The sequence below is a fragment of the Sporobolomyces salmoneus genome (assembly GCF_050403485.1).
Source record: "Sporobolomyces salmoneus JCM6883 DNA, S_salmoneus_JCM6883_v1_ctg23, whole genome shotgun sequence".
In the NCBI taxonomy this organism is placed as follows: domain Eukaryota; kingdom Fungi; phylum Basidiomycota; class Microbotryomycetes; order Sporidiobolales; family Sporidiobolaceae; genus Sporobolomyces; species Sporobolomyces salmoneus.
In genome coordinates, this window is record NW_027481140.1 from 56,920 (window position 1) to 69,449 (window position 12,530).

A 12,530-nucleotide genomic window follows, 5' to 3' on the forward strand; every position below is an offset into this window, starting at 1 on the left:
GGTAAACTAGTGGTTTTGTTCAAGCGGGAATCCTGCGTGACATAGTTGAGACGTGACAGAGATCAGTTCGTTGCTCGCAGGACAAGAGCAGAGGGAACCTGTCGACGGACTTAGGGATTTCATCATTTCGAGTACCAATTTTCATTGTTCGGTTTTAACTTCGTTTGACTCGACTGCTTGAGCGTGGAAGACGACGAGTGATTTGTCCGGAATAGTATCAGACGGGAAATCGTGATCTTTGAGGTGTGCGGTCTGCAGGAAGCGAACCTTGCAACGTCAGCCTGATGAGCTTTGTTCGGCTTGAACCTCGAAACTCACGAAATCGCTCAATTTCATTTTCTTCTCCTCATCACCTCCTGCTGAGCACTCCTTGCACGAGCAACACTCGCCGAGATCTTGCAAGACTTGTCGAGTCGCTTTGTAAGGTCCATCTCCGACTCCACTTTTCTCGAGAATTTGCAACAACACTTGATGCCAGAACGTGCTGAACAGGGGGAAGAGAGGTCCTTTGTACTTGATCGAGCTGATCCTTTCGTGGTTGTTCTTCTGTACCGAGCCGAAGGATTGAGGTCGTTGCGATTCGAAGAACCAAGCTTGGTTCGAGAATCGATCGAGAAGTTGTGCGAGTTCTTCTTCAGAGATCTTCGCTGGATCGTCCATGTAGAGTCCGGTAGGGTTGGATGCGTCATCGACTCCACCGAAGAAGGCCGGCGGAAGGAGGTAGTTTCGAGGATGGAGAGAGGACTTGAGATCAGGCGGGAGAGGGCGTCCAATTTGATCAAGAGATTGTGAGAGGATACGAGCGAACGAGAGTTTGATCCAACGTTGGGCCTTCTTGATGTTCGCTTCTGTTGCGGAGATGCGGTCGTGACTCTGAGCTGTTTCCCAATACGATCGAACCGAGGGCAGTTCGGTATAAATCGAGAAGGGAGGATAGGTTGCGTCCTGGCGCTTGAGAAGAGTGTATTCCGAATGAAGAGACGCACGCCGTCTGATGCGCTCTTTTCCGAGGGACTTGGGATGGGCGTGATGATAGTTCGCGATGAATGCCTTTTCGAATCGATAGTAATCCTCTTCCCACTCTGATAGCGAGAACCGAGATCAGCAAAAGATTCGAAGTGGCTCGACAAGACTGTGCTCAACAATAGAGAGAAGCATACGCACGTCCATTGGTGAACAGACGGAAGATCCAGGCGGACAATGATTTGCTCGGAACGAAGTCGGTCCTGTAGGAAGAGCAAGCGATCTAGCTATTCGTCGAGGGAAGACGCCTTGTAACGCGACACTCACAATCGGGGAACGCTCAGATGGCCGTTCTTCGAGTGATGGCGGAAAAGAGTGTTGTTCATTCTGCGATTGGCATTCGAGAATCAGTCTTGATCCAAGCTCAAACACTGTTTCCGGATCTACCTGTTGTACTCATGTCGTACGAGATTCTGCTGCCAATGATAGATCTTGAGGCTATCCTGGCAAGGAGAACAAACAGTGTTAACAACCGAGCGAAATTCAGCTGAATTCGGGAGAAGGATTCCCCATACCCTTTCCAGCGCTAGCACTTGAGGTCGTCGGAGAGCGCGGAACGCCTGGACTGCAACCTCTTCGTCGTTCATGTCGTTGCTGAGTTTGATGAATTCGAGGAGTTCAAAGTTGACTTGACGAGTTTGTTCAACAACGAAATAGGCGAGATCTCGGCGCTGCGGAACGTTGTAAGCTACTTGAGGGCGGAGAATGCAGGGAACGCAGTCGAGTGCCTCGTCTCGAATCGCGGGCAACTTTTGTCGAATCGAGCTGCTCGACATAACGGTCCTGTGCGACCATATTAGTCTCCTCAGTTTTCAAAAGACTCAATAGTAGGCCATACTTGTTGATATTGAAACAATACTATCCGAACGACAGACCATGAGCCGCGGTCAGCACGAGACGAAGCAGGAGGAGAAATCAAAATCTTACCTCGGAATGATAGCGTAACTTCCAGATATAATTCGCTTCGGATGCACCTCCCTTACCACAAAAAGAGCAATAGTCATCGAGGAGAAACTCGATGAGAGCGGGACCGTAAATTTCCTCCGTCTCGAGTTTTGGGAATTTTGGGAGGTTCTTCGTCGATTTCTTCCAGGTCGATCGAGAGAGATCCTTGTTGAAGAAGATCTGTCGAAGATAGTTGCTCGTCCTCGCGAGTTGAAGAAGAGTGCATGCATCGGTCTGCTCGGCGACTGATGACAAAAGCGCGAAAGTTATCAGCTAGCTTCACACCGTCGTTCCGAAGGGCAATTCTTCAGAACTTACTGAGCAACCAGATGTCAACCGGAACTCGATGAGCCGCGTTATCTCCTGAACCCGTACCCGCAGTCCCGACAGCTCGACTCGCTGATACTTTGGTTCTCTTCGTGTTTCGCGTAAACTCTGCGACCAGAGTCCGTATCAGGACCGCCGAGCTCTGCACTCGTGAACAATGTTAGAAGTTCTGCGTACCTTGCTGAACAGCTCCTCCTTCTTCTGCGCCTCTTTCCTCTATCGTTGAACGATTCTTCGCTTCTCGATCGTACTTTACTCTTCCACCTCCTACTTGACCAGACATACTTCACCCCAGCGATTCAAGTCAGATCAATCTAGTCTACTGAGCAGTGCGTCGTCTAGCGCGAGACAGGTCGTAAGTGATCAGTTCGATTCAGAGATCAAGAAAGGTGATGAAGGGAGACGAGTGACTTACTGTTGCTTGTACGGTATCGTCCTCCGATTCTTCTGGTTGGCTTGTAGTTCACTTGACTGATGCTGCGTGAGAGGAGAGGAGGGGTGAGGAGAAAAGAAGAAGTGAGAAGAGAGGAAAGATCGCTTCGGAAGATCGGAGTTCCCTCGGTGTCCGCGGAGTGATTACCTCTCGCTTAGAGCTGGAACAGGGAGGAGATAGGAAGCGAAAAGAGATCGTTACGTCCGCGACAATCTGACAGAAGAAAGGAAAAAAAAAAAAGGGAAAATATCAAGGGGGAAAGAAGAAAACGACGAGAGAGGGTTCAACGGGCGCCTGCACCATCGTTGACAGTAGACAGCGTCCTTCCACTCGAGAGACACGAATTCGTTCCCAGTGTCTTGTGACCTTGTTGCGAGAACGACGAGGAAGAGGAGGGTATCGAATTTTGCGAGAGGAGTTGCGAGTAAGGGGTATAATTTGCAGAGTACGAGGGATTCCAGTGGTATGGGTGCGCGCGAGGGTATGGTGTAGGCCGCTCGAGGGTGCGAAAGGAAGGGATATTTTGCGAGGATTGTGAGGATTGCGAGTAGAAGAAAGCTTGCGATTGAGGCGGAAAGGTTTTCGATGACATCCCTCGTGCTTGAGGCGGAAGCTTCTTGCACTTGGTCCGGCTGAGGAGCTGGGCTGTTCGTTCGGAAGCTTCTTGCATTCGGCGGAGAGAGGACGTTGCGGAATTCGAGTTTTCGGGCTTCAAGGAGGGGACGGTAGTGACGGATTGACAAGATTCCTGCGAAACGTAATCAGGTACAGTGATTGGTGTTCCGGGTCCGTTCGAGATGGGCGAGCCGGGTGTGGAAGAATCGCTCGACGAATCGAGCGACGTGAGATCTGAGGAGAGTTCCGGCGTTGACACCATCGACGGCGTCAACGAAGAGAGCGGAGATAGTTCAAGAGGGTCGCTGGCTGAAGGCTTTAGCGGAGGGGAAGTGAGGGAGTTGTCCGAGAGCAGAGAGGGATGATCAAGTTGTTCGACGACAGCGGGAAGCGATAGCGAGATCGTAGGCGATCGAAGTGGCGGACGAGCGACAAGAGGCGCAGCAGGAGAGAAAAGAGATTCCTCGGCGTTCTCGAGCGCCGGCTTCGTCGTTTCTCCCGCAAACTTTTGAGGTCGACTTGCCGATTTTCTGACGTGATCGGGACCGACGAGTCGAGCAGTCGCAGCTGGAGCGTTTCAGCCGAGCATTCAGACCCAGCAGCAGACTCTGACACAGGTAGAGTAGAGACTCACCGAATCGTAAACCCTCAGGTTCGACAGCGTGCTCGAACAGTTTTTGCATCTCGGGTCCCTGGCGAGACCGATCGAAGTTGAGTCTATGCCAGTGTAGGAGTTCGAGAAGAGATGACTCACTTCCATGATGCAAATGTCTCCGTGCCGGAGTTTCAACCTGAGACTGATTTTGCACCCCCTCGGGGTCGGTTCAGAGTCGTTCCTTTTCTTCTTTGACTTCTTCTCTTTCCGTCTGAAGGACATAGTTGCGTCGGCTCCGAGGGAGATAGAGGCGACAACCGATCCTAATCCTCGTTCCCCGTCATCGTGATAGTTCATCATGCCTCCCTCCATGTAAGCGACTGAGAGGATCTCGTTGAATGCGGTTTGAGCGACGTTGTCAGGGCTGACTACACGAGCGACGGTCGATTGGAGGTAGTCGCAAGCTTCTTTCGCGCATGGTGCCGCGAATCGAGTCGAACTGTCTGAAGCGTTTTCGAAGTCGTGGAGAGAGGGGGTCGAGGAAGATTCGTCGAAGGGGTAGGTTTCAGCAGCGATAGCGTGAAGGTACTCTTTGCCTCCATTCCAGGTGACTGAGAGAGAGCAACAGCGCAGAAAGGGAAGGAGACAGCTTGAGTCAGCCCAAAAAACGACGCAAGTCGGATTGAGGATCGACTCACATTGTTGACAGAGAAGCGCGCCTTGAGCTGTTCAAGGCAGAAGGTAGTCCGAGTGAGAACGCGAACATGCATGTGAGAAGAAGCGGAGAGCAAGTTTACCTCGATGTATCGTGAGAGGATTTCGTTTGAACAGCTTCCCGGCCTCTTTGCCTTGATAACCCTGAAACAGACGATTCGCCTCATCGTAGCCCTCTACCAACGTCGGCCAGAGGTGATGTACCTTGGCTCCGTCGGCGAGTTCGTAGGTCTGTCCGTCGTAGCCTTCGATTCCTTCGAGCGATCGTTGGGGAATTGAGTCGAGTCGAATGAGAGGTTGTCCAAAAGCCGTCGGTTTCCTTCCCCTGACCTCTTTCCTCGTCGCCTTCTGCAACTCGTCGATCGAGACGGAGCTACCAGTTGCGTCGACTTCTGCTCCGCATTCCTGACAATTGAGTTTGAGCCATTCACTTCGACTTGAGAGTCGTCCACACTCGGAGCAGCCGAAGCCTCTCCAGGCAGCCCTCGAGTAGTTTCGAATCGAAGGAGAACTGGCGAGGCTTTGTAGAGTTTGCGGTTGGATCGGTTGAGGGAGAAGAGCATTTTGAGGAGGGTTCGGCGAGAGGTTGAGCATTGAGGAGTCATAGAGGAGGTCTGACGGCGGAAGCATTCGACCGGTAGGTAGCTGCAGATCAAACGAGATATCCAGCATCAGCGATCAAGACGGACTGTAAGAGGGTCGAGAAAATGTCTCGCGCACTCTGAAGAAGTTTCTACAAGTCTCATTGTAGCACGTAATCCCTCCCTTGTAGATCGCTCGGTGGGTGGTACGGCAAAGTGAGCAAGTAACTTGAGACGGTGGCGGATTGCTCTGAGCTGGAAAGGAGTCAGGTTCTTTGCCGATCACGTTGTGAAACCAAGGTGTTCCTTGAGATTCGACCCATTCGAAGCGGACCTAGAGTGGAGCAGAACCGAGTTCGATCCTGGTGCACGACAATCGAATGGAGAAGAGCAGCAAAGGTCTACTCACCTTGAATCGAACAAAGTATTCCTCTTTCGACGCATCTGGAGGGGCGCTCGAGTCGATCACCGGTTCTCCTTCAGCCTAGATAAGACACGCACGATCAGCTTCGCGAAACGAGACACGGTGCGACTCGACGTGATCGAATCAAGCTAACCCAAATGTGCGTAACGAAGTAAGCTCCCAAAACAGCGTATCTGACCTCGTTTCCTCCCTCTTTCAAACCCATCTCTTGTAGCTTCGGGAAGAAGCTGTACTGGTTTCCGGCGAGAAGGATGACCGGAACTTGTTGATCGAGGCAGTTCTGTAGGGCTCGCATCCTCACACCTTGACGCTCTTGAGACGAGTGGAGAACGTAGCCGGCACTAGTTGCTCGAGAGTTTCCTCCTCCACTACACGACGAGAGGAAACAATCAGTCGAGCTAGTTGCGGGAGATCTTGAACGAAGCGAGAACTCAACTGGCTGATGATGACTTTTCCGTTTTGCTCACACCGATCATTCGCTGATGGGAATCCATCAAGGAGGTATCCGTGACACCTTTCCGCTCGATCGTAGTGTCCGCCTTGGTAGGACTTGAAGTAGGAGAGACTCTCGCAAAGCTCTTGTCTTCCCTAGAGGATTTCCGTCGCGCGCACGCTATGTGTCAGTGACGAAGCGCAAGAAGCAAGGAGGCGGGTTACTCACGACAGCCCAGATAGGAGGTCGACCATTCGCTCTGATCTTGACATCTCGCTCGGGAACGACCCATCCTTCCTTCGACAGCAGAGCTGGATCTCGTTTCCTCGGTTTCGGTTCTTTCGCGACGACGGGCGGCGGCTGCACTCGAGAGGGCTTGATCAGGAATCGTCGATGCGTGGAAGCTTGCGGTAGTATCGGAAGAGTCGCAGGAAGAGTTTGAGGAGGCTCGGAGAACACGGCTTGATATCCGATGACCTTTTCCGGAGACGATGCGGGTCGGAAGAAGAAGGGTGTCGGAGAGGGGTGAGTCTTTGCTGAGGAAGGGTAGAAGTCGGCAGGTGGAAGGGAACGGCCGGCAAGGGGAACGTTTTGTAACGACGAGAGCGAAAACAAGTTGAGACCGAGACTGGAAAGAGAGGGAATCGTAGGTGAGATTGTGGGCTTCTCGTTCGGAGGTTGTTGAAGCGGGGCTAGAATAGACAGAGAGTTGCGGAACTGCGAGGGGACGAGCTTTATCGTCGACTCGATTTGCGGTTTGGTTTTCGACTCGCCGGACTCGATATCATCTGCAACCCGTTCAATCTGTGCGACTTCCTCCCTCCCGGTATTGAGTTCGAAGTCCGGGGTCTCTGATACCTTGCGATCACGCTGCAAGCTCTCCTCGTCCTCCTCCTCCTTGTTCTTCGTAGGCCGTCTATTCTCGGTCGCTGTGTCTTCCTCATGCTTCCTCTTCCTGTTCCCTTGATGTAACAGCTTTTCCTTTTCGACCGAGACCTGCTTCCGTTCAGTCTCTGGTCTCTCCTTCGCTATCTTCCTGCGTTTACTTCCGTTTTCTCCCTCTTTGTCCGTCCCCTCAGTCGACAACGACAGTTCTTCCTCCAATCGAGCCACCTCTTCTTGTTTCTCCGTATCGGCCTCGTCCAATTTCGACCGAGCGCTCTTACTCTCCCTTCTTCTCTTCGCAGCTCCTCTCACTTTTGCCTTCTGCTTCTCCAACTGTTTCCTCTTCCTGACCTGAACGTGCGTCGGCTGTCCGAGCAGAGCGCCTCCGTTCTTATAACCCCAAGGAATTTCTTCATGAACTGCCGGACCACTCGAGCGAGTCTTCCTCACAGGAGTTGCAGCGTCGCGAATCTTTGTCCGGGCTTTCGAGGGTTTCGAAGGGTTCGAAGTGCTTGAACGTCGACGTGAAGGAGGAGCTGGTGAAGGAGAGCGATTTGGAGGAGTGGGAGATCGACATCGACTAGTCGAGGCGACAAGAGAGGGAGGATTAGAAGCAGAGATTGCGGAAGAGCGGCAGAAGTTCTTGGCAGGTGCAGGCTTTTTGGGAGGGAAAGTGTGAGAGGAAGATTTCGAGGATGATAGTGAGAGATGTGGAGAACGAGGTCGAGGAGGAGGGACAGGCTGATTGCGAAAAGGTTGGTTCGAGTTTTGTTTTGTAGAGTTCGTCGCTTTCTGGGTTGCTTCCACCTGATTCGCCTCCTTGGGTTGTACTCGAGCTTTCTTGCGCTCAGGTTCCCGGTCGTCCCGTCTGTCCGTCGATGATCCCACCCTACTAACATTGGCCTTTTTTTCAACATTCGATTTCCCCGCTACTCCACTCCGTTGAGCTTTCAGATGTTTTAGCCAGCTGTTCAAGTTCTTCGTTACTCGTGGTGCACCTCCTCGAAGGCCCTCGGGGTCGGCAGCTGCTTGGTCCGTTGAGGTTGAAGGAAAGGCGAAAGGATTTGTCGGTCTGTTTGGTCCCCTCTGACCTGGAACGCCAGACATTCCGGCTCTACTGCCTTCGCTTTCGACTATCTGTAGCGTCTCGTAGGCGGAAAGTGGGTTTGATCGAGGTTAGTGGAGAAAACAAAGCCAACGAATTCCGCGAGTCGGCTTGTGCTCCTCCACCTTCGCCTTCTCCGCCGGCGATTCTCACTACGGCGAGATGGCTTACTCTCGACCTTATCCAGCGCCCCCGCAAGCCTATTCGAACTCTGCCGCTTCGGCTCCTCAAGCAGCACAGCCGATTCCTTCAATTCCACCTGGAACACTCCCTCCTGGTACGATAGTCAACGTAGGAGATTACCAAGTAGTGGTAGATCGTTTCCTGAGTGAAGGTGAGCCTATCGTCTCTCGACTTGTGATGTTGTTCTTCCCTCCCCTCTTTCGGATGACGATGAACTGAACTTTCTTGGCTCTCTCTCCTCCTTGCGCTCCATCCTGTACTCCATGTGATCCTACAATGGGTGATTAGGTGGATTCGCTCATGTGTACCTCGCAACTTCGGCGATTCCGCTTCCAATCGGATCACCTCGAGCATCGACGAAACATGTACTCAAGCGAATGGCAGTGCCGGATAAACGAGGTGTACACGAAGTAGGGAAGGAAGTAGAGGTCATGGTATGTCTACCTCAGTCGTTTTGAGCGTGAGAGCTGGCCAGTTGATTCGATTTTTGTTTCACAAAACTCAGCGTCAACTCAAGAATCATCCGAAAATCGTTAACATGATTGAAGCGTCAGTAGCGGATCTACCTGGAGGTGTCGATGGATCGAAAGGATACGAGATCTACATCTTGATGGAGTGGTGTGCCGGTGAGTAGGATTTCATTTGAGCTGCGTTTTCGTTTGCCCTCAGTCTGAGCTCACATGAATTCCTGCTCCCAGGAGGAGGAATCATCGACATGATGAACACTCGGCTACAGAACCGAATGACAGAGAGCGAGATCTTGAAAATCTTTGCAGATACCGTCGAGGTACGTTTTCATTCGTTCGCTTCGTCTCCTCCCTGGTGCACCTTGACTCACAATCGAGTCGTCACTTTGTACAGGCGGTCGCACATATGCACTACCAAAACCCTCCCCTGATCCATCGAGATCTCAAAGTCGAAAACATCCTCCTCACTCCTCCTCAAACCTATAAACTATGCGATTTCGGATCAACAACGAAACCGCTTCCGAGGGAGAAAGTACCTATGGCTGTCGAAGGGATTCAGAAGATTGAATTGGAGATCAATAAGACGACTACGTTGCAATATCGGGCTCCGGAATTGGTCGATGTTTGGGGAAGAAAAGGTTACGATGAGAAGATCGGTGAGCACGAATCGGGACCTTGTCTGTCTCACGACAGAGACTGATATAGATCCTTGAGGTAAGCACAGATATTTGGGCACTCGGCGTCTTGCTTTACAAACTTTGCTATTATACAACTCCTTTCGAAGAGAACGGACCTTTAGCTATTCTCAACGCTCAATACAAGGTGAGCGACCACTTCGTCTCCTGAACGAGAGACCTAGAAGCTGATGAACGCCTACCCTGATCCAGTTCCTACCTTATCCCGCTTACTCTCCTCAAATTCGATCCCTCATCTCGTCCATGCTGCAAGAACGGCCCGAGAACCGACCGAACATCTATCAGGTTCACGAGATGACCTGCAGACTACGAGGAGTAGCGGTTCGTATCGAGAACGTGAGTTTTCACTTTTGCTCTACTCTCAATTCGACGTTCCGACTGACCTAACCTTGTGGTTTTCCGAGTAGAAATACGCCATGCAGTCGACCTCGAACGGCGGACTACGACCTCGAGGATCGGCATCGACTCCAGCAACCATGTCTCGATCACCGTCAGCTCAACCTCAAGTTCCCGCGGTCGTTCCTCCTACCGCCAACATTCTGTCGCAGCAAGGCTCAGCGGCTTCATCATCGCCCCTCACTCAGCTGTCGGGAATGCAAGGTCTCGCTTCTCAAGTATCCCCGATGCGACGAGGACGACCTGGCAAGAATGTCGGCAACAACGGGGGAGGAAGCAAGGATGGATGGACGGCCTTCTCCCCGCCTGAACCAGCACCTTCGTCTTCTTCTACAAATGGAGGATTCGGCGACAGCTTCAACCCCGGACCCGCCTCGAAAGAATCGAAATCTCCTGAGATTCCGCTCGCGACCGAAGTTGAGATGCCTAGTAACATGGGGATGTTTAGGGATCTCGTCAGTCCCAAACCGGACACCGCTTCATTCGAGGACAAGGCGAAAGCACAGAAGGAGAAGGATGAGGATGACGAGAGGAAACGATTCGAATCGACTTTCCCAGCTCTTTTAGATGACGATCTCGCTCCTTTCGGTCCTACGCCAACAAGCACGTCGACAACACAGCCAAGGTCTCCGCTACCAACTCCCTCTCCGCAACCCTCTGCTGCCTCACCTAAACCGATTGGGCTCGACCTCACCGGAGAAGGACCCCCTCTTCCTCGTCGACCTCGCGACGCTTCTCCTGCTCCTCTCCCAACGCTTTCTTCTGCACCTCCTCCTTCGGTCCCTGTCGAGACGATCCCGAATAGTAGCTCATCCGGTCGACCCCTCCTTGTCGAGCGAGCTTCTCAGACTAGCCCTCATCTACTCGCGAGTTGGAAGAATGGCTCAACCTCCTCCTCGAGCACTTCCGCCTCTCAACCTTCGACTGCCCCATCGAACGGTAGATCTGGATTACGACAATCGAGCATCCCCGAATTCGACCTCTCATCCCCATCGCCGAATGCGAAAGAATCGAATTCGAAACCTCCAGTTCTCGATCTTCTCGCAGACGACGGGGATCACGCTCTCGACTCGTTCGCCCCCGGTACCGTCCCTCTACCGAAATCACCTGTGCCGCAGACTCAACAACCGAAATCTCCTGCACTTCCGCCGAAACCGGCTTTCGAAAACAGCGTCGCGCAGAAGAGAATGTCGTTCCTTTCGTCTACACCACCACCGGTACGAGGCGAAGAGAAGGAGAGGGAAAAGTTCAGACCGGTGAGGAAGTCGACGTTTGGATTGAATGGAAAGGTTGAGGGAGAAAAGGTAGAAGAGAGCAAGGGATCGGAAGGAACGCAAGGATCAAAGACGGAGGAGGACAACAAGGATATCGACGAACGGTTCCCTGCTATTGATGGAGCTGAGACACCGAAGCAAGAATCGATGAAGGGAGGAAACGAGTTCGAGGAAGTCGTGGAAAGAGACGGAGATGAACAGGACTCGAGCGACGAGGAAGCGCCAACCCCAATTCCGCCTCCGAAGATCGAGAAGCCATCCTTCTCCGACGACGATGAAGATTTCGCTCCTCGTCCAATTCACCACAAGGCGACTTCCCTTCCGTCTCGACCGTCATTCGGCGCAAGACTGTCCTCCCAGCCCTCTCTGTCTTCTGCGACGACTCGACTCTCTCTCGCCGATTCGCCGGATCCCTCTAACGGTCAGAACGGCTCGAGCGAATCTCTCCCGGCGACTCTATCGAAACCTTCGCGAACAACGACCATGTCGAGCGTTTCGAGCAGCGAGGGAGGAGGAGACATCGATCTTGGTCCAGCACTCGCCTCAATCCATAGATTTGCTCCGAGCGGAAACAACACTCAATTGATCCTCGACGAGCAAGACGAAGACGATTTCCCTCCCTCATCGGGACCTCCTTCAACACTTCCTCCCCTCTCGAACGCTCCGGCATCGACACTTCCTCCTCTCGCTTCGACATTCCCTCCTCTTGCCGCTCCACTCGTCTCTTCTTCCACAACGCCAACAACGGGCTTCGTTCCAACTCGACCTGCTTCGACGCAACCTCCCCCTCTCGTCGCGCCGAAACCACGAAAGCCCGCAGCAATCAACTCTCTTGTCTCACGCTACGAAGGACTCGGTACAACTCTCACAGGTGGACCTCCACCTGTCGGATCGAAACCAGTTGGACTTCGAAAAGATTCGACGGGAAGCAATGTAAGTTTAGGACGAGACACGGTTAATCCTCGACCTCTCCCTCCGAGAACGAACAGTGGAACGTCAATCAGCTCCAACTTCTCGCCAAAGGTGACTTCGCCTGAACCGGTCAATGGTCGATTCCCGAATCCTCAGCAAGCTCCATCGAGCGCTCCTATCACTTCTCCTAAACCTTCGACACCAACTCAACCCGCCGTTCGAGCGCCGTTCAAACCTATTCCTCCTACGACTTCCCCGCCGATGCCACGATCTCGATACTCGATGGTCGGCCTTTCCTCGACTGCCTCCTCTCTTCCTTCGAATTCGAATGCGACGAGCGTCAGTACGGGACAAGCTCAGAAAGAAGAGGAGGAAGAGAAGTTCGCGGGAGTGAGAAACATGAAGAGTCGGTGGGAGAGTATGGCGAAGCAGAAGGATGAGTCGGAAAGAGGACCGGGAGCGGGCAACAAGCGTAAGAGCTGGGCTCAGATCTGATTGTAGCATTTCGGTTAGGAAGATATAT

General features: G+C 52.6%; 3 protein-coding genes across 3 annotated transcripts; 1 reads left to right on the forward strand and 2 right to left on the reverse strand.

The window, feature by feature from the left end:
• Window positions 1-141: 141 nt before the first annotated feature.
• JCM6883_006330 (uncharacterized protein) lies at window positions 142-2,578 on the reverse strand (the record flags this gene model as incomplete). The annotated part of the gene is made up of 10 exons (XM_076632122.1): window positions 142-252; window positions 319-1,082; window positions 1,165-1,226; window positions 1,291-1,350; window positions 1,411-1,466; window positions 1,539-1,806; window positions 1,862-1,881; window positions 1,951-2,213; window positions 2,287-2,403; window positions 2,473-2,578. 10 exons carry the CDS (start codon window positions 2,576-2,578, stop codon window positions 142-144), a joined length of 1,827 nt encoding a protein of 608 aa, XP_076487849.1.
• A 433-nt stretch (window positions 2,579-3,011) lies between these two features.
• Window positions 3,012-8,082, reverse strand: JCM6883_006331 (uncharacterized protein; the record flags this gene model as incomplete). Its single annotated transcript, XM_076632123.1, has 10 exons — window positions 3,012-3,910; window positions 3,978-4,035; window positions 4,098-4,549; window positions 4,637-4,663; window positions 4,736-5,297; window positions 5,373-5,567; window positions 5,643-5,717; window positions 5,791-6,025; window positions 6,094-6,245; window positions 6,319-8,082. 10 exons carry the CDS (start codon window positions 8,080-8,082, stop codon window positions 3,012-3,014), a joined length of 4,419 nt encoding a protein of 1,472 aa, XP_076487850.1.
• A 160-nt stretch (window positions 8,083-8,242) lies between these two features.
• On the forward strand, window positions 8,243-12,502 carry JCM6883_006332 (uncharacterized protein; the record flags this gene model as incomplete). Its single annotated transcript, XM_076632124.1, has 8 exons — window positions 8,243-8,414; window positions 8,552-8,697; window positions 8,769-8,889; window positions 8,962-9,050; window positions 9,125-9,386; window positions 9,455-9,552; window positions 9,618-9,761; window positions 9,833-12,502. 8 exons carry the CDS (start codon window positions 8,243-8,245, stop codon window positions 12,500-12,502), a joined length of 3,702 nt encoding a protein of 1,233 aa, XP_076487851.1.
• Between the last annotated feature and the right edge of the window lie 28 nt (window positions 12,503-12,530).